Source organism: Saccopteryx leptura, chromosome 2 (genome assembly GCF_036850995.1).
Source record: "Saccopteryx leptura isolate mSacLep1 chromosome 2, mSacLep1_pri_phased_curated, whole genome shotgun sequence".
Taxonomy (NCBI): domain Eukaryota; kingdom Metazoa; phylum Chordata; class Mammalia; order Chiroptera; family Emballonuridae; genus Saccopteryx; species Saccopteryx leptura.
In genome coordinates this window covers 137,231,162-137,257,352 of record NC_089504.1, presented here as the reverse complement: position 1 = coordinate 137,257,352, position 26,191 = coordinate 137,231,162, and the positions used below count along the sequence as shown (strand labels likewise).

General features: G+C 40.3%; 1 protein-coding gene across 5 annotated transcripts in view; it reads left to right on the top strand.

Moving 5' to 3' along the window:
• DENND5B (DENN domain containing 5B) overlaps positions 1-26,191 on the top strand; it is a 200,638-nt gene that overhangs the window by 113,318 nt on the left and 61,129 nt on the right. For 3 of the 5 annotated variants that reach the window (XM_066368906.1, XM_066368902.1, XM_066368901.1), the window contains 4 exons: positions 11,291-11,478; positions 17,003-17,539; positions 21,881-22,112; positions 24,544-24,630. In XM_066368906.1, the coding sequence (XP_066225003.1) occupies positions 11,291-11,478; positions 17,003-17,539; positions 21,881-22,112; positions 24,544-24,630 (1,044 nt within the window). The remainder of the gene's footprint in view (positions 1-11,290; positions 11,479-17,002; positions 17,540-21,880; positions 22,113-24,543; positions 24,631-26,191) is intronic. The other 2 variants (XM_066368904.1, XM_066368903.1) reach the window with 1 other exon arrangement.

The window sequence follows — 26,191 nt, the reverse complement described above, 5'->3', positions numbered from 1 at the left end:
TGGAGGTCAATAGGCTGTCTGGGCCTGAGCTGATCCTCTTCACTGAGTAGGTGGAAAACAAAACCCCCAGGCATGAGCAGACATAAACCAGTTGTCAGGGTGCCACTGTGCATGTGAGATCTGAGTGTGTAGTATCCATGTTAGGAGAGTCATAGGAAGGGGACCACTGGCCCATCACTGAGACTCCTTACTCTGGGCATGTGGCTGGGTAAGTATAACACCGGATGTCCTCACATATCCACCCTACTGATTAGACGTGCAACAGGAGCAAGAACAACAAAACACTGCGCACTGCACAGCAGAACTGAGAAGCCCCTTCCTCCTGCAGTGTCTCCCAGTGCCCTCTACTGCCAAAGCCTAACATCATACTCACTGTAAAAGAAATGCCTACAGTCCAGTCCATTGTCACAGACCATATACTGAGTGAATTTGGAGCTGAGAAGCAAAAAATAAATCACTGGCACACAAGCTGACTTCTCTAAACCCAGAGCCTTTCGTCTGTGTCTGACTTTAAATCAAGAAAGAAAAAAGCAGTCCCTAACATTTAGGAACTGATGTAGCTCTCAGAGCTGGGCCTCACTGTTACTGCAGTCTAACCTGATGCTCACAACTAAGCCATGTTGTTCTCCTGCGGAACATAAACAGTCTTACAAGAACATCCACTTCAACCAAGGTCACTGTACATGCAACCCACAAACAATAAGCACCCTTCTCTCTCGCTTTATTGGTAACTGCTACTTCACTTCCTTACCAACCACAGCTGCATCCCCACTTCAGTCTGCCCTTCCCATAGATCCGATTTACTGAGATTTCCAGGGATAGAATTGCCTTGGTTTCTGACAGCATCCTATATAAAACAAAGCTCTACTTCCTTTGACCCTGCCCAAAATTACCCAACAAAGTCCAAATCCTATAATAGGTTCTCTCTAAACCCTCTTACTAAGACATCCCACAGTTATGCATTCTTCTTCTCTCCAATAAGTAATAAACTCAACTCTTCAAATGTAGGTGTGTTCTGTGTGTGTGTGTGTGTTCAGATTTTATTTATTGATATTATGAGGTGAGGGGAAAGCAAAAGTATAAACTCATAGTTGCTTCACTTTAGTTGTTCATTGGTTGCTTGTTGTATGTGCCTTGACTGGACAAGGCCAGGGTTTCAAATTGGCGACCTCAGCATTCCAGGATGATGCTTTATCTACACTGCTCCACTACAGGCCAGCTGGGAGGTTTTTCACTGGAGAGCATTGACAGAATAAATGATTACTAAATATGTATTTTTTTATTTTTCAATTACAGTTGATATACATTATATTTTACATGTTCACTCCAATAATAGAATATTATGTAACTCACTAAGTGATCATCCTGATAAATATTATACCCATATGACAACATATATAGTAATTAGAATATTCTTGACTATATTTCCCGTGCTGTACTTTACATCCCCATGACTATTCTGTAACTACCACTTTGTACTTCTTTTTTTTTTTTTTTCTTCCCCACTTTGTACTTCTTAATACCTTCCTCCCATTTGGCAGCTATATCAAAATGTTCTCTGAGAGTCTGTTTCAGTTCTGCTTGTTTGCTTATTTTGTTTTTTAGATTAAATTGTTGATAGATAATGTTATCTACTGCCATTTTATTCTTTTCTTTTTTCTTTTTTTTTTTGTATTTTTCTGAAGTTGGAAATGGGGAGGCAGTCAGACAGACTCCCGCATGCGCCCGACCGGGATCCACCCGGCACGCCCACCAGGGGGCGATGCTCCGCCCATCTGGGCCATTGCTCTGTTGCATCCAGAGCCACTCTAGCGCCTGGGGCAGAGGCCAAGGAGCCATCCTCAGCACCTGGGCCAACTTTGCTCCAATGGAGCCTTGGCTGTGGGAGGGGAAGAGAGAGACAGGAAGGAGAGGGGGAGGGGTGGAGAAGCAGATGGGCGCTTCTCTTGTGTGCCCTGGCCGGGAATCGAACCCGGGACTCCTGCACGCCAGGCCGACGCTCTGCTACTGAACCAGCTGGCCAGGGCCCATTTTATTCTTTTTGTTTTTTGTTTTCCTTCTGCTTATAGAAGACGCTTTAACATTTCATGGAATTCTGGTTTGGTGGTTCTGAATTCCTTTAGCGTTTTTTGGCCTGGGAAGCTCTTTATATGTCCTTTGATTTTAAATGATAGCTTTGCTGGGTGGAGTAATCGTGTTTTTCACCACTTTGAATATTTCTTGCCATTCCCTTCTGCAAAATTTCTGTTGAGAAATCAGCTAACAGCCTTATGGGAGCTCCCTTTTAAGTAACTGCTTTTTAGATTCTTTGTCTTTAAACTTCTGCATTTTAGTTATGAGGGGCCTCTTCATGGGTGTCTTCATGTGGGCCTTTTTGAGTCATCTTGTTTGGTACTCTGTGCTTTTTGGACTTGTGTTTCTATTTCTATTCACCAGGTTAGGGAAATTTTCTGTCATTAGTTTTTCAAGTAGGTGTTTCAGTTTCTTGCTCTCTCCTGGCACCCCCAGGATGTGATATGGGTACACTTGCAGTTGTCCTAGAGGCTCCTTACACTATCCTCATGGTTTTGGATCCTTTTTAAATTTTCCATTGATTGAGAGAGAGGAAGGGGGAGGGAGAGAGAGAAGCATTAACTCATAGTTTCACTTGTTCCATTTAGTTGTTTACTCATTGACTCATAGATTGCTTCTAGTACATGCCCTGACTAGGGCCACTGATTTGTGGACCAGTGCTGGTCTGCTAGAAATTTCCTGCCAGTCTGTGAAAGAGTTAGCCACCCTGATGTTGTATGAAGATTACAGAGTCTAAAATCACTGGACTGGTGGTTGAAAAACAATGAGTTAATGTATTCTTCATTTCTGACTCTTTTTTTATGGTTTCCACGTCATTTATTTATGCTGTTGAAGCTCCCGCTGAACTTGTTGAGCATCCTTATAACCATTGTTATGAACTCTGTATCTGTTAGTTTGCTTGCCTCCATTTCATTTAGTTCTTTTTATTATTGGGACCTGTATCTTTGTCTCTTCATTTTGGCTGCTTCCTTGTGATTGTTTCTATGTATTAGGTAGAGCTGCGATGTCTCCTGTGCTTGGTACGGTGGCCTAATTGTAGTAGATATTCTGTAGGGTCCAGTGGCACAGCCTTGCCTACATTCACCCCAGCTGGGCACTCCAGGTGTACTCCTAGCCCATGCAGACTATGTACAACCTTTTGTTTTAGTTGAGTCATCATTGATCTTGTCCATGGGAGTGATTTACCCCAAAGCCGATCAGCTCTGAGGACTGGCTGGGACCACCATAGAGGATCAGAATTTACTTCAGTGGGGCTCTGGTGTATGGTGTCTACTGAATCCGGCTCTTGAGTGTGTCACTTGTGGAGGTGGTTGGGTGGTACTTGGACAGGGTCTAAAGCTGTCCACTGGGTGCACTGGACTTCGGCTTCCCAGGAGGTACAGGCCAAGGTCAGCCGCCATCTGTGTTCTGCTCAGGGCCTCCTGACTTGAGCTACAGAGCAATCTGCAGATGTCTGCTACTTGTTCTAGGTTTGGAGGTGGCCAGAAAAAGTCAAGCTGCGAACTGAGGTTGTCTGCCACTAGTGCCAGGCCTGAGGCCAGTTAGCAAGAGGTATGGTGTATGTAGAGGCCAGGTGCTGCTTGTTTGAGAGATTTTAGGAAAGTCTGAAGCATGAACCTTGACAGGCCATTTTTATGGAAAAGCCTCTGGAAATAGCTCATCAGGTGGGCCTGCAAATTGGGTGAGGTGGGGTCTCAGGGAATCACCAAGGCAGGGCTTAACATCCTTCCTTAGCCAGGTGATGAAGACTCAGGTATGGTACCCACCAGCTGGCTTCATGGCTGGAGGGCTCAGAAAAGGAACAGTGGCCTCTGCCAGCATTTCTGTCTGGTAGAAAGCTGCCCTCCAGCTCTCATTTTGATGCCAGACAATTTCCTGGTGCCTTTTGAAATGCTGTCCCAGTGCTGCAGCTCAGAGGGAGTGAGCTGTAGGAGAAACTGCCAGGGCCTCCAGCAGCCCTCCATCTCCCTTGGCCACAATTCCTGCTGGTTTTTACAGCTAGAAGTTTTGGGGACTTCTCTTCCTACCACTGTGTCCCTGGACTGAGGGGCTGGTGTGGGATTGGGACCCTTGCTCCTATGGAGGAACCTCTGCAGCTGAGATATCCCTCCTGATTTTTTTTAAAAGATTTTATTTATTGATTTTACAGAGAGAGAAGAGCGATGGGGGTAGTGAGAAGCAACAGCCCACAGCTGCCTCACTTTAGTTGTTCATTGCATGCATGTTGTGGCAAGCCCAGAGTTTCAAACTGGCGACCTCAGCGTTCTAAGTCAAAGCTCTATCCACTGCGCCGCCACACGCCAGGCAGTCTCCCAGTTTTTATCTGCCACGTGGGTGGGGGAACAGCCTATTCCATTCTCTGCCCCTCCTACCAGTTACTGATGTGGTTGCTTCTTTATATCTTTAGTTGTAGGACTTCCATTCAGCTAGACTTTAGGCAATTCTGAATGATGGTTGTTCTGTAGTTTAAGTTGTAATTTTGATGTGGTTGTGGGACAATGTGAGTACTGCATTTACCTATGCCAACATCTTGACCTGAAAACTGAGTATATCTTAACCAAGTGAATATCCTCATTCCTTTTCTTTAGAAAAAAAAGTATTGGCCCTGGCCGGTTGGCTCAGCGGTAGAGCATCGGCCTAGCATGCGGAGGACCCGGGTTCGATTCCCGGCCAGGGCACACAGGAGAAGCGCCCATTTGCTTCTCCACCCCTCCGCCGCGCTTTCCTCTCTGTCTCTCTCTTCCCCTCCCGCAGCCAAGGCTCCATTGGAGCAAAGATGGCCCGGGCGCTGGGGATGGCTCTGTGGCCTCTGCCTCAGGTGCTAGAGTGGCTCTGGTCGCAACATGGCGACGCCCAGGATGGGCAGAGCATCGCCCCCTGGAGGGCAGAGCATCGCCCCATGGTGGGCGTGCCGGGTGGAGCCGGGTCGGGCGCATGCGGGAGTCTGTCTGACTGTCTCTCCCTGTTTCCAGCTTCAGAAAAATGAAAAGAAAAAAAAAGAAAAGAAAAAAAAGTATTCAGAAGTTCAAGGTGGATAAGATACAGTAACCCCTACTTCAAATTATTTAAGGACTATTAAGTAGTTATTTTCCTTCCAATTACTATAAGACAGTGGTCGGCAAATTCATTAGTCAACAGAGCCAAATATCAACAGTACAACGATTGAAATTTCTTTTGAAAGCCAAATTTTTTAAACTTAAACTATATAGGTAAGTACATTCCTTATCGAGGTAGTGTCCACACATGGTATTTTGTGGAAGAGCCACACTCAGGGGGCCAAAGAGCCACATGTGGCTCATGAGCCACAATTTGCCTACCACTATTATAAAAAATGTAATTCTTTTTTGAAACCTAGATTTTAGGTTTTTTTCCTTTAAAGAAGGTAGCTGACTCGTATTTTGTTTTATTAAGGAAATAATTTTCTAGAATACTAATCTTTAATTAACAGTACCCCTGAAAAGACCAAAAATAGTTTATTTCTATAACTATTTTTATGACAGCAAATGTCCATAGAAACCCAGAGTAAAACGAATAGTGATTTTTAAAAGTTACCAAATATAGCCTGATCAGGCAGTGGCACAGTGGATAGAGCATCTGAATGAGATGCAGAAGACCCAGGTTTGAAACCCCGAGGTCGCCGGCTTGAGTGCAGGGTCGCTAGCTTGAGCCTAAAGGTTGCTGGCTTGAAGCCTAAGGTTGCTGGCTTGAGCAAGGGGTCACTGGCTCTGCTGTAGCACCCCCCTCCTTCATCAAGGCACATATGAGAAAGCAATCAGTGAACAACTAAGGAGACTAAGGAGCCACAACGAAGAATTGATGCTTCTCATCTCTCTCCCTTCCTGTCTGTCCCTATCTTTGACTCTCTCTCTCTGTCTCTGTCAAAAAAAAATGTTAGCAAGTATAGATAAGAGTGGTGATGTTATTTTTGTAACATCCCATCTGCATAGGACATACTGTACATTTTGAATATAGTCAAATCATGAAATACTTAAATGAGATGGATATAGAATTATGTTTTTCTTTCTTTTACTTTTCTCACACTTCCACAGTGACACATGAAATGCCCCTTCCTGATGGGGAGGCATGAAGGGTTCATCCTCCAGTCACTTCCAGAGTGCTGTGGGAGCTTCCTGGGAGTCCTTTCCCACTCTGAGGGGCCTTGAGAGGCCTGCATTATATATATATTTTAAATCTTTACACTTGATAATATAGAGGAGGAAAAATGTTAAAGTATGATAGTTGTTTATAATCCCTACAAAGTCCTCTAGTTCTGATCCCTATAAAGTCCACTAATGTATAGTTAGAATGAGTCACTTGGTAACAATTCTCTGCATAATGCACAATATTTAAGGCTTAGTAAATGTGTATTTGAATTTCTTTTATACTGTGCTTGGGCATGTACATAATTAACTGAATATATGAATATCCAGGAAAAGTATATTTTGATTCAATAGTTGTCTGAGGAGTTACTGTTTTCTCCTAGTGAAAAATCGGTGGTTCTTTAAGCCCATGTGGACAAAATCTAATTGATTCTATTTAAGTTGTTTATATCCAGCAAAATTATATAGTCTTATCCTATTGATTCACTTATTTATTCAAAAATATTTTGAGCATCAGTTATATGTCAGAAACTGTGCTAAGTGCTGTGGTTACAGAAATAAATACTCCAGCCTGACCAGGCGGTGGCACAGTGGATAGAGCATCGGACTGGGACACGGAGGACCCAGGTTTGAAACCCTGAGGTTGCTGGCTTGAGTGCCGGCTCACCAGCTTGAGCGTGGGATCATATACATGATCCCATGGTCACTGGCTTGAGCCCAAATGTCGCTGGCTTAAGCCCAAGGATCGCTGCTTGAGCAAGGGGTCACTCGCTCTGCTGTAGCCCCCAGTCAAGGCACATATGAGAAAGCAGTCAATGAACAACTAAGGAGCCACAATGAAAAACTGATGGTTTCATTCTCCCTTCCTGTCTGTCTGTCCCTATCTGTCCCTCTTTCTGATTCTCTCTCTGTCTCTGTCACAAAAATAAATAAGTAAATAAATAAATAAATAAATAAATAAATAAATACGCCAGTCTTTGGAATGGATGCCCACAGAAGAAAATCTTAAGGACATTTCCCTGGATTGCTTTTTTTTTTCTTATTTTTTATAACAGAGACAGAGAGAGTCATGGAGAGGGACAGATAGGGACAGACAGGAAGGAAGAGAGATGATGAGAAGCATCAATTCTTCATTGTGGCACCTTAGTTCATTGATTGCTTTCTCACATATGCCTTGAGGGGGGGCTACAGCAGACTGAGTGACCACTTGCTTGAGCCAGTGAACTTGGGCTCAAGCTGATGAGCCTTGCTCAAACCAGATGAACCTGCACTCAAGCTGGCGACCTCGGGGTCTTGAACCTGGATCCTCCATGTCCCAGTCCAACTCTATCCACTGCACCACTGCTTAGTCAGGCTGGATTTGCTATTTTTATAGTTAACTTATCTGAATACCTTCCTATTTCTTTTTTTATATTTGTGTTTTATTAGGATACTCTTTTGCAGTACGAGGAGAAAAATACAATATTTAGTAGCATCAGTAAATTTTGGTTAGCACTAGCTGTGAACTAGGCTCTGTATTTTGTGGGCAAAATGAGATTAAAAGATACAATTCTGAAAAATACAAATTAAAACCACGAGATACTGTATTTTCCCATTTATAAGATGCACCTTAATTTTGGGGCCCAAGATTTGAAAAAAAAGTATTACATGAAGTTATTGAACTCAAGTTTTATTCATCATAAAATTCATACAACTTCTCATCACTGTCAAAACTCCCATCCATTAGCTTGTCCTCATCTGTGTCTGATGATGAATTACTGTCTTCAACAATGAGCCCAAAAACAAGTGCGAAAAAGTGGGAATGAAAGTAAAAAAAATCTACAACCACTGTATAAGATGCACCCAGTTTTTAGACCCCAAATTTTTCCAAAAAGGGTGCATGTTATATGTGAGGAAATACCGTGCCACCTCACACCTGTCCAAATGGCTATCATTAAAGGTCAGCAAACAAGTGTTGATGAGGGTGTGGAGAATGGAACCCTTCTGCACTGCTGGTGGGAATACAGACTGGTGCAGCCACTGTGGCAAACAATGTGGAGATTCCTCAAGAAATTTAAATGAATTTACCATATAACCAGTGGTGGGATTCAAATAATTTAACAACTGGTTCTCTGCCTTAATGACCGTTTTAAGTATTTTAAAAAAAAATGGTGTACCGAAAGATAATTTATTATTTCATGCATTTAATACTTAAATAAGAATAAAAGAAGTACACAGAACTAGATTATGTTATAAGAAAGAGCTTTAAAATATCAATGAAACAATATTAAATAATACCTGACAAAAAAACAATAAAACAATAAAACTGTTATTTAAGATATTTCTATATTGCTTCTTGATTGGCTTCCTCACTTGCGATTTTCTTCACTTTTATCCGAGCTTCATCAGCTGTGTGATTTATCCTTTACCATCTTTTCACTGTAGGAGTAGGACCCCATTCCTTTAGAGACAGGCTGATTAGACTAATAGTCATTGTGTTTGACATATTAGAAAAAGCCAACTTCTCTTCTCTGAACATATTTTGTTCATCTTTGAAAAACCCCTTTCCACTTCTGCTGAACTTAAAGCAATTGTTCTGACAATATTTTTAGCTCTTTGAACACTTTCGAGAATTGCATATTTCTGGGAATTTTTTAAAACGTTTTCCACAAAATCTATCATTGATCATTAATATCAATTTGATAATTAAAAATATCATTAAATACGAACAATTGTTCTTCAGTTGCTTTCCATGGAACTACTACTTTTTCAATATTCCAGTAATCTAGCTTCAAAAAATTAAGAAATTATAAGTGCCATTTTAACAACTGGTTCACTGAACTCTTCAAAAAATTAAGTATTGGTTCTGCTTAACTAGGGTGAACCAGCTGAATCCCACCACTTCATATAACCCAGCAATCCTACTTCTGGATATTTATCTGAAAGAATCTAAAACGCTAATTCGAAAATATATATGCATCTCTATGTTCATTGCAGCTTTATTTATCATAGCCAAGATATATATGAAAGCAACCCAGATGTTCATCATTAGAAAATTGGATAAAGAAGTGATACATATATACAATGGAATAATATTCAGCCATAAAAAAAGAATGAAACCTCATTTGTGACAATGTGTATGGATCTAGAGCAGTGGTCCCCAACCTTTTTTGGGCCACGGACTGGTTTAATGTCAGAAAATATTTTCACGGACCGGCCTTTAGGGTGGGACGGATAAATGCACAAAATAAAATTATGCGACCGGTGTAAAAACTGTGGTATTTTAAAATATAATTGTCGAACTTATGAGACAAGCAGCAAGAGTGAGTCTTAGATGGATATAACAGGGAATCTGGTCATTTTTAAAAAATAAAACATTTAGCCTGACCTGTGGTGGCGCAGTGGATAAAGCGTCGACCTGGAAATGCTGAGGTCGCCAGTTCAAAACCCTGGACTTGCCTGGTCAAGGCACATATGGGAGTTGATGCTTCCAGCTCCTCCCCCCTTCTCTCTCTCTCTCTCTCTCTCTGTCTCTCTCTCTCTCCCTCCCTCTCTCTGTCTTCTCTAAAAAAAATGAATAAATTTTAAAAAATAAAATAAAATAAAACATTGTTCAGACTTAAATATAAATAAAACGGAAATAATGTAAGTTATTTATTCTTTCTCTGAGGACCGGTACCAAATGGCCCACGGACCAGTGCTGATCTGCAGCCCAGGGGTTGGGGACCACTGATCTAGAGAATTTTATGCTAAGTGAAATAAGTCAAACAGTGTAAGGCAAACACCATATAATTTCACTTACATGTGGAATCTAAGAAACAAAATAAAACAGACTACTGGCCAGGGCCCAATTGTAGACTCTTAAAGGTAATAATTTACAAGTTATAAAACAACATAAGAAAAAAATTTAAATGGAAAATACTCTGTTTTGTTTGGTTAAGTATTCTTTGAGTTGATGTGAACTAAGTAGCATCTGATAATTTTCTTCAACTTTCTTAAGAAGACTCTCCAAAGTGTTACTCCCCCAGATTTTACTGTATTTGTGCACAATGAATTCTGTGAGAGATTATTACAATTATACAACATCTCATCTCTTCAATTCTCAAATCCAAACAACGTTCTGAAAACCAAACATTTCTTTTGTAACTCATTTATTAGCAAACCACACCAGAACCAAAGTGAATCTATTTAATTTTTCGTTATCTGCCCTTCTGGGACACTCTTAATGGTTTGCAGCAGAAGTGTTAATGTGTTTGATTGCAGGGTGCTGCCCTAGATATTTCATGTGTATGCCCAATATTACCTTTCTAAAGTAAAAAGAAGAAAAGGATCTAAATTCTGAAACATGCCTGCTTCCAAGAGGTTCTAGCCATATGTTTGTATAAAGCATCCATGGCAGAGTGGTTTAAGAAGATAGTTTATTTGTAATTATGTGAGGTGATAGATATTAACTAAATTTATTGCGGTAATCATTTTGCAATATATACATGTATCATATCGTCATGTACATACAAAACTAATGTAGTGTTATATGTCAGCTATATCTCAAAACTAGGGGAAGAGCACTTTAAAATTTTAGAGTCTTTGGTTTTGATAAATTAGTTCATGTAAACAAAGCACAATAAGAAAAATCAGCCTTTAGTTTTGTAGTAACTTTCACATTGTCTCCAGATTTGATCTATAGTTGGAGGTTAAATATAGAAAGAAAGTGTGACTATGAATACATATGTCTGCTGATTTCTTGAACATACAAAGTGAAGGTTAACAACAATATAATCAGGATAATCATAGAAAGAGGAAAAAAAGAGCCTCTGAATTGGGGATCGTGTAGATACACATGTATACAAAAAGTAATTAGTTGTGATATTGGAGAAGTACCAAGAGCAGTTTTGTTAGTTCTTGTTTCCTCCACATATTAAGTGATTTCAGAAGCAAAGAATGTGATGATATTTCTACTCTCTTAAAACCATTCAACTCTTTAATTATGGTGGGGGTAAAAATGACCTATTTTTTATATGGTCGTAAAAAAATACTTTATTTATTAGCACAAGAATTTTTCTGGAAATTGATATTTTCAAGCTCAATGCAGTAATTGTTTTTACTTGGAATCTTCCCCTCGTTTTCCTTGTTCTGTGCAGATTATCAGCGCCTGATGACTGTGGCGGAAGGCATCACCACACTTTTGTTCCCATTTCAGTGGCAGCATGTTTATGTGCCCATCCTCCCTGCTTCTCTGCTGCATTTTCTTGATGCTCCTGTTCCTTATCTGATGGGCCTTCAGTCAAAAGAAGGAACTGACCGTTCTAAACTAGAACTTCCTCAAGAGGTAAAAGTTATAATGAATGATGAAGCATTTGCTGTTTGTTGATTTAGGTCAAGGATACTTTCCTTAGATAGCATTGTCTTTGTCCAAACTATGTCTCTGTTCTGAATCTCCCAAGTAGGTCTCAGCCGGAGCCACGGAATGCAGATCCTGACTCCTGGTGGTTACAGTGACAGTCATTAATTTAACACGGTTCAAAGCAGGACAATAGCAAATTATCACAGCTATAAATTTGTGAAAATGGAACAATAGTAGAATGTATTATCTAGTTGCTTTATTATTCTAATAACATTTTCTTTCTTTTTTTCTCCACTCGTATTGTACATTTTGTTTCTTACATGATGCAGCCAAGTTTTAACATCCTTTAAAATCATTGTATTAATTGAGGTCAGTTTGATTCCTTACCCTCATCATATGAAAAGTAACATCTTTCAGCAAGCTAGGGATAATGTAAATATCAAATACTTGAGTATTTGTTTTTAGACCTAAAGATAGTTATCAACTTTTTCTAAATATCAACTTGTTTAGATGGTAGAAATAAAAATTCTAACCCCTAGCTTTTAGGCCACCTTCAGGTTACTGTGCTTTCTGTGTGTTGTATTTTCAGATGTTGTTTAAGAAGACAGTAGGAATCCTTGAAAGCATTTTGAATCCGATTTTTAGCTGTTCATTCTACTCAGAATTACAATGTTAAGCCTTTGAAATGAAATATTGTTTTTATTACTGATTTTAGAGAGGAAGAGGGGAGAGAGAGAGATAGACATTAATTTATTGTTCCACTTATTTATGCATTCACTGGTTGATTCCTGTGTGTGCCCTGACCGGGGATCAAACCTGCCACCCTGGTTTATCAGGCCAATTCTGTAACACCTGATCTAGCCGGCTAGCCAGGGCCTTGAAATTAAATCTTGATGAGAGTGCCGTGGCCTATTGAAAAAACATAAAATAATTCATTACATTATATTATTAGCTATTTAATTAGCACCTTTTAAAATAAAATCTTTTGTGCTGTGCTTCATTTTTTTTTCTTATTTCTCAGAAAGCCTCATTTTAATAAGTGAATTTGAAATATCACAATAAGCCATAGCCATTATACCCAGTAATGATTCCTGTAATAATTTATTGCTTACTTTATGCTAATGAATGTTTCCCTACTAAAATTAACATTTTTGTTCAGGGGAAAATAGGTTCATTCAGATCAAATAAAATATACATGCAAACGGTCTTGGTCTTTTTGAGCTTGTGCGTGTTCTCTGCTTTTGCCTCCCTGTTACAGCGCTTTTCTTCTGTTATCTAAGCCCTCTTATTTTCTCATTTGTTGAATTAATCACAATAGCTTGTTGGTTCAAAGACATAGATCCTGTAAATTTTCAAGGAAAAAGAAATAGACTAACCAAATGCAATTTAAAGACTTAAACAGTGGCATGTTTTAGTTTCTTGATTATCTGATTTGTTTGTATGTTAGTCAGGTGATATTTTATAAGATCCTTTGCTTGGGTATATAAATATTATCTTTCTATTTCTTCATGAGTAATAATTGCTGAGGATTTAAAAATACTACCTTGATGTAGTCGGGAAATCTTTTTGTCTCTGTCTGTGTGCATCCTCTGACTCTTAAAGATAAACAAACTTAAAAATTCTGTAAGTTCTTACAGTAATGTCTGCGATTTTATAATTCTTTATTCATTAAATCAACCTACCTCAATAAATATACACACCAGTCTACCTATTCATGAAGTAGAATAATATGAAACTACTTGAATGAGCAGTGTAAAGAGCAGTGCTTCTCTATAGAAAGTATAAATTAGCACATGACTTTAGAAGAAAAGTATATCACTTTGCTCTGGGATTGTTTTACAATGAGATGAAACAACCTCCTTCACATAATTTTGGGAGAAAGAATGTAAAAATAGCCATTTAAAAATGTGCTTTAAATACACTCATTAGTAATATTTCTGAAAACTAAACTAAAATAATAGCTAAGAATAGTAATAGGGCTTCTTAGAATAGTTGAGAAAGTGATGTTTACGAAATTATTATTTTAAGGTCTGATTTTAGTTGTTAGCTGACTAATGTAACTAGACTTATAATTAACCACCCACTCACTTTTCCCTTGCTTCCAAAATGATAGGCACAGGTAACCATTTGTTGTATTGTTTTTGGAGGGTGGGTGGAGTGATGGTGGATGGATATAGCACTAAGAAATAATTGCTTAGAATGACACCTCACTTTCTACCATTCTTGTTCATCTTTTGCGTAAATGGTGGACAAAAAAAAAAAGAGAAAATTGCAGTGAAATTGTTTTTGCCACATCTTACTCTGCAGTTCTATGGGAATGTTTTAAATGGTCTTCTCTGGCTTATGCTTATGCCTGCTTAACTTCTGCCATTGAGAAACTAAATCTGTTACTCAGCATGGAGAGAGTTTCTTTGGCATTCCTGGATACTTCCCCCTCCTGCCTACGTTTTTGGAATTCCACAAAATGACCATCGCCTTCAGCCTTGTTTATTCATTCAGCAAATAGGTGTTTCATACACTACTAGTGTAGGATACATTGGGACGCATCAAGATCAAGAAGAGGTGATTACTGCTTTCCAAAATAAGTAATTTACCACCTGACCTGTGGCGATGCAGTGGATAAAGCAAGCATTGACCTGGAAACGCTGAGGTTGCCTGTTTGAAACCCTGGGCTTGCCTGGTTAAAGCACATATGGGAGTTGATTCTTCCTGTTCCCCCCCAAAAAGAATAAATATTAAAATAAAAAACCAAAATAAGTCATTTACCAATATCAATAACAGAGGCTAAAAATAAAATGTTAATAAGAGGAATGAATAAACTAAGAAAATATGCAGAGGAAATCAAAATGCTTTTAGGATAGGGACATAGGAAGGCTTCTTGGCAGAAGAGATAATTAAGCTTCAAGTCTTTGTTCCCTTACTTTTGAGGGAATGTTTATTGTTTTTCATTGGAAGTAATTACATGTCAGGAAGGCTTCTGGGCATTGTTGATCAGTAAAAATATAGACATATTGAGTCTTAAAACAATTTACAATTGAGATATTGAGTATATTCTTTATTGTGTATAATACTTCTTGAGCTTTTCTCATAGAATTTTTAAAAATTTAATGGTATTAAAAAGTGAGAAAGTGACTTAGCAGAATACTCTATTGCATGGACTTCTTATTTGTTTTAGAAAACAACTTTTTGGCTTTTCTTCAATAAATTTTTATGACACAGCTCACAGTCCCTATTTCTGCTTAGTGATAATCACAACCCCAACCTGGGCTCTTCCATGCAGACATAGGAGGCTGTAAGTCTCCTGGGAACACGGGCACAGGCAGGGGCTGTGGGCTGGAGCACACCTGCCACATACCTGCTGCTCAGCAGTGATTCCATGAGCATAACAAGCTGTAACATTTCCCGAAGTGCATAATCTTTTTTCTTTTCATAGGAGAAGGTGAGGGATAGAAAAGGATAGCAGGAAAGCATTAATGAAGGAGATAGTACAAAATGTAAGTGGTGGGAGGTTGCTGTTTAACATTTAGATTAGCAAGTTAGTGGGGTTTTTTCCTTCCATTTTTAAAGATATTGAGTCATCCACTTGAATTATGGTGACCTACTTTTCCCTTTAAGCATTTTTTTATGTCCTGCTTTCTAGAGACTAGAAACATATAAAGATGTGGATTTAAAGAAAACTGTAGGCAGCACTACTGTCTTCAGCAAGATGTGACTTCAGCTTTTTATTTACAGAAAACTGTAGACATTGGAGAAGAGGAAAGATGTAGGAAAAAATCCCTTAAGCCCCCAGGCCTTTTCAGGATCCATATCTGAGACAGGGGTCAGGAAGTCACCTACTTTCTTGGCCCTAAGTTTCTTCATCTGCAGAATTGATAGGTTAGATTCAAAGGTTGCACCAGACTTGAAGAAATCATTGTTGGTTCTCTGTTTTAGGATGGGGGGATATCTTGAGTTTTTATTGAGCTTGATTTGGAACTTTATTATTCTTTTTGTTCATCAGTATCTAACATGAAGAGAAAAACAGATCCAACTGTTTGCTCTCTTCTTTTCACCGTCCCTTGGCATTCAGGGTCAGAGGACAATGTGAATTCTCTCCTCCTGACCTGGGAGGGGGGAATGGGTGGGGGCTGGCGGGGAGGGTAGGCAGATGCGGAGACACAAGGCAAAGCTTTCTGTTCCATCTGTTGACTTCTACCCCATGCCCTGTGTTCAGCCCCTAATGCTGTCAGGATAGTTTTATGTGATGGCTTCACCTTTGCCCCCCTTCCTCCCCACTCTAGAAACACAGTCGTCCTTTATACTGACAACCTTGTTCAGATTAAGAGGGTATGAACAGTGAAAGTAAAATACTGTTTTGGAGTCTACTGTAATCAAGTACCTGAGGGACAATCAGAATGTATTTAAGTCTTTTTATTCATAATCTAGATCAGTGGTAGTCAACCTAGTCCCTACCACCCACTAGTGGGCGTTCCAGCTTTCATGGTAGGCGGTAGCGGAGCAACCAAAGTATAAATAAAAAGATAGATTTAACTATAGTAAGTTGTTTTATAAAGATTTATTCTGCCAAACTTAGCGAAAATCCGACATAAAATCCTTGGTAATTATTATTATATGCTTTAACTTGCTGTAACTCTGCTTTATAAATTTTGTAAAGTAAAGTTACTTCCATACTTTATAAATCTCCATTACTGTGGAACCAATGGGAGGTTAGAAAATTTTACTACTAACAGAGATACAAAAGTGGGCGGTAGGTATAAAAAGGTTGACTACCCCAATCTAGAGTATAAGCAAATGCAAAATTCCATTTCCTCTGATTTCTATCTCCCCTTTCTCAACTCAGAAATATCTCCTGAGTCAACTCTTAATTATCCAAGGGTTAATCATTTCTAGTTCCCTAGCACTGCCTCTACAACCTCCCTCCCCTACCCCCTGCTATTTGTCTAATGATTCTGGAATGGTTTCATTGTCCAAGAGGTTGCAGGTAATTTTGGATAAAATGAAAATTTGTGGATCTTCTGTTAATTGGATTGCTCTTTGCCAGTGTCATTCCATTTGTGGGGGGTGGGGTACTGTAACCGTTAAATTTTAGCAATTGTTATTTCTACATCACAGATGATAGGAGAGCAGTGCAATGGCATAGAAAGTTCAAGGTCGCTTAGCGAGGATTTTACCCAATGCCTTTGATTTGTAAGGTACTATTAGTCTGTGCACCTTTACTTATTTAGGAATGCCTAATGGATGCCTTAAATTACAGACGCATGTCTTGTTTATAAATTGATGAGACCCAGAGAAAATTATTTATTTATATTAAATATGGCATAAAAATACTCACATAGGGAAAACTGCTGGCAATGGAGATTCATTTTTAAAAAATAAAAAACTCTTAACCTTGAGGTTAACATAAAAGGCTCTGTAATTTGTGATTTTGTTAATAATAGTTGCCAACAATATTTTAACACTTAAAATACCTTTATTTTAAAACCTTTATATTTCTTTTATCTCTTTTTAGGCTAATTTATGTTTTGTGGATATTGACAACCATTTCATCGAGTTGCCGGAAGAGTTTCCACAGTTCCCCAACAAAGTGGATTTTATCCAGGAACTTGCTGAAGTTCTTCTTCAATTTGGGATCCCTCCTGAGGGCAGCGTTCATTGCAGTGAGAGCGCCACCAAACTGAAGAACCTGGTTCTGAAAGACTTGGTCAATGACAAGAAGAACGGCAATGTCTCTTCCACTAACATGAGCATGTATGAGTTACTGAAGGGCAACGAAACCATAGCCCGCCTCCAGGCCCTGGCCAGGAGGACTGGTGTGACCGTGGAAAAAATGGACCTCTCTGCCTCTCTGAGTGAAAAAGAGAAGGATTTGAAACTGCAGTGTGAAGAGGCAGAGCTAAGGGACTACCAGCTCAATGTCCAGCTCCGTGAGGTGTTTGCTAACCGCTTCACGCAGATGTTTGCAGACTACGAAGCCTTTGTGATCCAGAGTGCCCAGGACATGGAGTCCTGGCTCACCAACCGGGAGCAGATGCAGAACTTTGACAAAGTAAAAAGAACCGTAACTTCCTTTTTTATGGTTCTTAGTGGGCTATGTTATTTTACTTTGTTAACTTTTTGTGTGTGTGATAGAGACAGAGAGAGGAACAGATAGGGACAGACAGGAAGGGAGAGAGATGAGAAGCATCAATTCTTCGTAGCGGCACCTTAGTTGTTCATTGATTGCGTTCTCGTATGTGCCTTGACTGGGGGGCTACAGCAGAGCAAGTGACCCCTTGCTCAAGCCAGCGACCTTTGGGCTTAAGCCAGCAACCATGCGGTCATGTCTGTGATCCTACACTCAAGCCAGTGACCCTGCACTCAAGTTGGTGAGCCCATACTAAAGCCGGCAACCTCTGGGTTTCAAACCTGGATCCTCTGTGTACCGGTCCGACAATCTATCCACTGTGCTACTGCTTGGTCAGGCCATTAACTTTTTTTAAACACAGATTTTTTTTTTCCCCTCTCTCCCTTCCCATTAAGAATTTCTCTCTGCTAGTATTTTACACTAGACAAAACAGTTTCATAGGAAAGCAAATCAGCAAGCTCATGAAGCTGGCCATTGGATTGCATGTTAAGTTGCCTTTCATCTCATTTTTAAATGTTCTATACTTGGAAAATTTTTGAATTTATAGAAAGTCAAATTTTCAGATTTTCAAATCAGTTAATACGCTCTGACCTTGTAAGTTTTATTTACTCTTACTTTAAGGTCAAGTCTAGTTAAATAAGGTCTATTCCTTTTCTAATCTTGTTTTTCTATTCTGTCTTCAATATAATGAGGTCATGATTTGTCCAGGTAATGGTAGCAGTTTAGTTTTAATCTTTTTTTTTTTTTAATTCAATGAGAGGAGAGGAGGCAGAGACAGACTCCCGCATGCGCCCTGACCGGGATCCACGCCACAAGCCCACTAGGAGGCAATGCTCTGCCCATCTGGGGTGTTGCTCCATTGCTCAGCAACTAATCTCTTCTTAGTACCTGAGGCAAAAGGTCATGGAGCCATCCTCAGCACCCAGGGCCACCTCGCTGCAGTCAAGCCATGGCTGCAGGATGGGGAGACAGAGAGAAGCAAGAGGGGGAGGGGTAGAGAAGCAGATGGGTGCTTCTCCTGTGTGCCTTGACTGGGAATCAAACCCAGGACATCCACATGCCGAGCCAACGCTCTACTGCTGAGCCAACCAGCCAGAGCCAGTTTAGTTTCAGAAGCCAAATTTTTACCTCATTCTAGGATTAAAAGAGAGAAAGATAAATGAATTAGATTTATGACTATAAGCCTAAGGTTCTGTTCTTCCAGTTTTGGGGGGAAGAAAGAAAATAGCACCAGATTTTGATTGTCCTGCTTATGTTGAAGCTTCTTTCTAAGGTTTACTATAGGGCAGGCATCCCCAAACTACTGCTTATGGGCCGCATGCGACCCCCTGAGGCCATTTATCCGGCCCCTGCCGCACTTCCAGAAGGGGTACCTCTTTCATTGGTGGTCAGTGAGAGGAGCACTGCATGTGGCGGTCCTCCAACGGTCTGAGGGACAGTGAACTGGCCCCCTGTGTAAAAAGTTTGAGGACCCCTGCTATAGGGTATCCTGCCAGATTTTCTTGACAGATCCATTAGATTTTTTTTTTTCCCAGACAAAAGCATTTAAGGGAATGAGCATGAACTTCTTCGGGTCACCAGGGTATAGTTCAGTCCCCTGCCTCTGGTAGCTGAGGCATGATACTGCTATTAACATGCATTATGGGCCCTGGCCGGTTGGCTCAGCAGTAAAGCGTTGGCCTGGCGTGCGGGGGACCCGGGTTCGATTCCCGGCCAGGGCACATAGGAGAAGCGCCCATTTGCTTCCCCACCACCCCCCCTTTCCTTCCTCTCTGTCTCTCTCTTCCCCTCCCGCAGCCAAGGCTCCATTGGAGCAAAGATGGCCCGGGCGCTGGGGATGGCTCCTTGGCCTCTGCTCCAGGCGCTAGAGAGGCTCTGGTCCCGGCAGAGCGACGCCCCGGAGGGGCAGAGCATCGCCCCCTGGTGGGCAGAGCATCGCCCCGGGTGGATCCCGGTCGGGCGCATGCGGGAGTCTGTCTGACTGTCTCTCCCCGTTTCCAGCTTCAGAAAAAAAAAAAAGGGGGGAAAAAAAAACCAAACATGTATTATGGCTTTTTGCTGAATGGTATCTGTGTGTTGTGAAAGAACCCTTCAAGGGGCCAATCCATTTTAAGAGCCTAATCTAGAGTCTTGGAGCATCTGACAAATAAGTGTTAATGAAAAAAAAAAAATTCTGTAAAAGTGGGTAGTATAAAAAGATTATTTCCTGATTTCATTAGATACTATTTTCAGGTGGAGGATATAAACTGTTGAACAGTTAAGTTCTGGTGCAATTTATCTTTGAGTAAACTTCTTTAATAGATTAAGAAGACCTCACTTCAAATGTATTTGCGCCCCTCCTTTCTTGTTAAGCTTAACCATTTATCCACATGTTTTTGCTTTTCAATTTGGATGTGCTGTGTACACTAATGATTTACCCTTGGGTCAGTTCAAATTCTTACCTAATTCAAGCACTGGTACTTTCTTCCTCCTTAATCTTTATGTAACTTCAAACTATAAATGGAGTTCTTTTTATAGTACCCCTAGAAAAATGAAAGTTTTATGTCAGGTTCCAGAAGGCTTATAATCTTCTAATTTCTCACTAGGAAAATTTACAGGACTATCACATACTAGTCCTGCAAGCCAAGCATTTGCTAATTTTAAATGTTGTAGTCTGTGAGGTCTGAATATCAAAAGCCAGCCAGCCATTTGGCCCATTTAGAAAAAAAGACTTTTTTGTTCTATAAAAAGTAAACTTGATATTTATCTCTAAAACACTTTTTAAAGAAGTGAGCTGATTTATAGAGACTACGGTGAACCTTTTTCTGGCTATTTGGATTTATGTAAATACATTTGAACAGTGGAAGCACTTAAATTGTGGAAGTGGGTTTCTATAAGGAAGTTTTTCAAAGTCTTCTAAATTTCAGAACAAAAAAAATGCTAGGAAGAAGCTGATGAGTATTAAGGAGAGTAGCCTTATGTCAGAACTTACCCTTCCATCTTTCCCCTTCCATCTTCTGTATCGGCTGTAAGGAATGAAAAGTCAAACCAGCCCAGCAGCTGAGATAATAATTCACCTCCAGATTTCAGCTAGCACCAAACTGCAATTAGAATTCTAGGCCCTGGCCGGTTGGCTCAGTGGTAGAGCATCGGCCTGGCGTGCAGAAGTCCCGGGTTCGATTCCCGGCCAGGGCACACAGGAGAAGCGCCCATCTGCTTCTCCACCCCTCCCCCTCCCCTTCCTCTCTGTCTCTCTCTTCCCCTCCCGCAGCTGAGGCTCTATTGGAGCAAAGATGGCCTGGGCGCTGGGGATGGCTCCTTGGCCTCTGCCCCAGGTGCTAGAGTGGCTCTGGTCACGGCAGAGCAACTCCCCGAGGGGCAGAGCATCGCCCCCTGGTGGGCAGAGCGTCGCCCCCTGATGGGCGTATGCGGGAGTCTGTCTGATTGTCTCTCCCCGTTTCCAGCTTCAGAAAAATACAGGAAAAAAAAAAAAGAATTCTAGACACATATAGACCTGAAAAAACACAGGAAAAAAATGAACATTTTGAATTAAAAACTGATTACAATTTATTGAACCATTCTATGCAGCAAACTGGTAACAGGAATGTGTTGGATGTGTTTTCCAAAGGCTCGGCTTACTTCAGATGGTTTTCTAGGCATTGAACTTTTTAGTTTAGTATTGTTAAGGCCCAGACCATTCTGTCAGCACAGGTGTGGAAGGAGTTTGATCTTGAATTAACACTCACGCATCAGTCTCTTAACAGAGTTGGGGCCTAGAAAAACATTCACTAGAACAAGATTTCACCCATAAGGACCAACTCCATATTGCTTTTATTTAAGGTTATTTTGTATGTATTATTATTGTATCAGTTAATCACCTTTGACTTGGAGGTATATTGCACAGGCTAGAAGCAAAGAGCAGAAGAAATTACAGCTCACTGGGGAAAGGGGTCACATTTAATGGTAAGTGAAGAGGATGATTGACAATCCTATAACAACTGATCAACCATCTTTCATTAGTGATTTTTTACGTAATGGTCATGAAGATTAGCATGTAGATCAGTTTTGAAAGGTAGGATCAGTACAAAGACCTAAGTGACCTAAATTCCGTGAATTTAGAAAAAAGGAAAAGTGAAATTTTAAGGCTTTTTGAATTTTAAGTGTCAGTTTTGTGTGTTAAAAGAATTAAAAAGGATCTTAGCAACAGATAATTTTCAGACTTACATCATGTAGTATTAGGATGGGTCTCTTTGCACTAATAATTTTTTAATTTTCTCATTACAGGCTTCCTTTCTGTCTGACCAGCCTGAGCCATACCTGCCATTCCTTTCACGCTTCATTGAGACACAGATGTTTGCCACCTTTATTGATAATAAAATTATGTCTCAGTGGGAGGAGAAAGATCCTTTGCTTCGGGTCTTTGACTCTCGGATTGAGAAAATAAGACTGTATAATGTAAGGGCCCCCACCTTGAGGACATCTATATATCAGAAATGCAGCACTTTAAAAGAAGCAGGTATATTTGCCTTGCCTTTTTAAGTAAAAGTCTATGATATTTTTATAAATTGTTGGCCTTCTAAAACGCAAAATTAATTGGCAGTTTTAGACTTCTTGGTTAATCCTTACACTGTATATCAAGAGGGGCTTTCTTTAGTTTTGTTTCCTTCTGTTTCTGTTAGTTATGGTCCACCTCCTACCTACTTGACTTTTTTTTTTTTTTTTAAGAGAAAGACAGAGGGACAGATAGGGACAGGCAGGCAGGAAGGGAGAGAAATGAGAAGCATCAATTCCTTGTTGTGGCACCTCAGTTGTTCATTGATTGCTTTCTCATATGTGCTTTGACCGGAGGACTACAGCAGAGTGAGTGACCCCTTGCTCAAGCCAGCGACTTTTGGGCTCAAGCCAGTGACCATGGGGTCATGCCTATGATTCCACACTCAATCCAGTGACCCCACGCTCAAGCCAATAACCTCAGGGTTTTGAACCCGGGTCCTCTGGTCCCAGGCCAACACTGTATCTATTGTATCACTTCCTGGTCAGGCCCTACTTGACATTTTTTTTCTCTTGGAAGAGGAGAAGCAATAACAAATTGAATGGAGTATAGACCCAGACCAGTTATCTAAGTTGATTAGAGCATCATCCCAACATGCTGAGGGTTTGTGGGTTTGATTCCCAGTCAGGGCATATAAAGGCATCAGCCAATGACAGCATGAGTAAGTGTAACAGCAGATTGATGTTTCTCTGTGTCTCTGTCTCTCTCCCTTCCTCTCTCTCTAAAAATCAATTTAAAGAATTGAATGGAGTGTAGCCACAAGACTGCTATGATTTTTGTATTGTTTTCTTTATTACCTTAATGGAAAAAAATGTTAATTACTATCTTGCTGCTTATATTGCCTTTTTACACCTGGCCTCTTTTCTCTTTATCCAGGAAAAGGTAAGTATTGATTTAAGATAGTAGTAAGTCTGGGATGCTGCCAAATTTATATAATGATGACAGTATATTTAGCTTAGGGGTGCCATTAATTATAGTAGCTTTATTTATTGAAATTACACCTCTGGATTCTTATATTCAAATTTGAGGTTTTCCAACCCCGATACCAGTTTTCCCTCCGAGAATTATGAGATTTTGCCAGTGTTGTCTGGCACTGCTATATAGTAGTCCACTAAATAAATAGTTCTGTTAATAGTGTTTACTGAATTTTAACTATGAGCTGAATATTATACCAGGTGTTGTACGTGCCTTTTTGCATTTGAACTTAATGATGAAGGAGGGTATAGGCATATTTGTTTTGTTTTATAACTATTCTCATTTTGTAGCCAGAAAACTGAGCAGCCAAGCCGCTCACTTCTGATTGCGTAGCTAGTGATTGGTGGAATCTTGTTGGAACCCAGGTTTGACTGATTCTAGCCCCTGAAGCCCTACTGTGATATTAGCTGTATGTTCAGTAAAGAAACACCTAAAATGTGCCATTCCACACAATTTTATGCAATTAGACCTGGTTCCTAACTCTTTCTTTGCCAGCTAAACTGGTATTTATTACCTGAGTGCCCCTTCCTTTGATTTATTTTTCTTCAAATGTAGGAGCTATTTGAAAGCAATTTCCTCTGGGGGAAAAGGAGGCAACAAATGTGGAGTTCCTTTGCCTCTGTTGCTTGCCTTTCTCACATTACGTAAGTAGGTCAAAGTCACAGGAGGTGTGATGCTGTAGTTGTGGCATATTTAAGGAAAGGAATATGTAAAGAATGTCTTTTATTTAGCCTTATTGGTCTCTTTGGTAAGTCATTGGAACATCATCCTGTTGTATGTTCTGAGAGTACATCCTTGGAGCCTTTCAGGAAGTGGCAGGTACTGCTGTGTTTCTGGAAATTGAGGAGGTGGAATGAATGAACTGACCCCTGCCTGTTCAGAGTCTAGTATGACCTTCAGAGCTTTAATGTGCAGGTGACTAATAGAATGCCTTGTTGAGCCAACTTCATTCCTCCTTTCCTGACAGAATTCTTTTTAATGGAGCTCGGCAGATTTCTTTGTGTGCTTCCAGAAAATCTTTTCAATTAAAATATTTTCTTTCAGCTTCTTAAAGAATTTGATACTCCCACTATCATGACAGAAATTATATGATACTCTTGAAAATATACCATTATAGATTTAACATATTATGAAAATGAGATTCAGCTAAAGCACTAAGTAGTTTCCCAGGAACTTAATTTATCAAAGACTTAAAAAAAAAAAAAAGTGCAGGGAGGCAGCTGGCTGTGACTGGCCCTCAAAGAGGGTGCAGTCATTTCTTTTATCAGGTTAAGTTGTCTCCCTCCCTTCTCCCAACAGAAGCTGTAGAGGTTGGGGTTTTGTTGTCAGCATTGGATTTTTATTGTGTATTGTTTTTATCTTTTGTTGGTTTGCTTTTGTTTTTCTTTTGCCTCTGACTAAAAAGGATTTTGATTTGCAGGTGAACTCTTTAGGCAGAGGCCATCTGCTGTTGACATTGTGGCACCAGAACCTCCTGATTTCTCTGCAGAAAAGCGACAAGCTGATAGTAATGCGGAGTTTTCTTTTCCCTTACCGATCACAGAAACTGAGTATTGGCACAAACCCTTCAGAGTATAACAACGGGCCCATGCCCTCTCAAAGCAGGCATTTAACCGTCTCTGAATGTTCAGTATTCACTGGTGGTATAACCACTGAAAAATAACATTGCGTTATGTTGGCAGTCTTAAATGGAAACCCGAGTAATTCATTGTGAATTACAATTTTTGTTTTTTAGAAGCTTCCTATTAAAGGAGAATAACTTAGTATCAGATGGATTTCTCTGTCATTTTAAATCAACAGAAAAACTGGCGCTACTTTTCCTTTTTCCTTTCGTGAGGACAGAGGCACTAATTGGCAGCAATGAAAAATTATAGTATTTCCTGGAACATAAAATTGGCAGGAACTTCAGAAAATTCCATGCCATGAATCTAAGCATTATTTTGCCTAAACCATCTGTTAACTGTGCTGTGTAAATATTAGGCGGCATTGAGAGCACAGATAGGGCTCTTGAGAGCCAGGGGCATGGCATTGTTGAAAATTAAATATCATTTCACATTTAAACATGGCATCCTTTAGCCCAGCATAGAACATAAGGATTGTGTTTCAAGAGAAGTTACAAGTTACACATTAAAAATAACATGAAATTCAAAAAAGTTTTGGATAAATTCCTGTGAAGAAAAGTTAAGGAAGTTTGTATTTGAAGTTTAAGTCATAGAAGGTAATAGTGACTTCCCTCAAAGCTTCCCTTAACACTGTTATCATCAGACACAAACAGCTGGTTTGGGGAAACACTGAGCTCACAGAAGATGGTATTAAGCATGTTCTTTTGACAAGAATAGAGTGTGTGTCATGGGCACACCCCTCCCACTCAGAAAATAATTTTTTTTTCTTTATTTTAAATTTCTGAAGCTAGAAACGGGGAGAGACAGTCAGACAGACTCCCGCATGCGCCCGACCGGGATCCACCCGGCACGCCCACCAGGGGCGATGCTCTGCCCACCAGGGGGCAATGCTGTGCCCCTCCGGGGGCGTCGCTCTGCCGCGACCAGAGCCACTCCAGCGCCCGGGGCAGAGGCCAAGGAGCCATCCCCAGCGCCCGGACCATCTCTGCTCCAATGGAGCCCTGGCTGCGGGAGGGGAAGAGAGAGACAGAGAGGAAGGGGGGGGGGTAGAGAAGCAAATGGGCGCCTCTCCTATGCGCCCTGGCCGGGAATCGAACTCGGGTCCCCCGCATGCCAAGCCAACACTCTACCGCTGAGCCAACCGGCCAGGGCCGAAAATAATTTTTTAAACAATATTTGGGGAATAACTAGCAGGATTCAGTCTGCTGATATTGTAAGAGGCAAAATAAACTGATTCTATGAAATAGTTATAAAAATATTTTTTTACTTAAATCCCAAGGTTAGCTGCTCTGTTTATCATGCAACCACAATCACTGTTTGTTCTCCCATTTTAGTAATTTCTAAGCAGAGGATTGCAGATACAGTCTTGATTCTCAAATACTATATTCCCTCTTGAAAATTCAATTAATGAAAACATTTAAGATCAGATTTATTTATTTTTTTGGT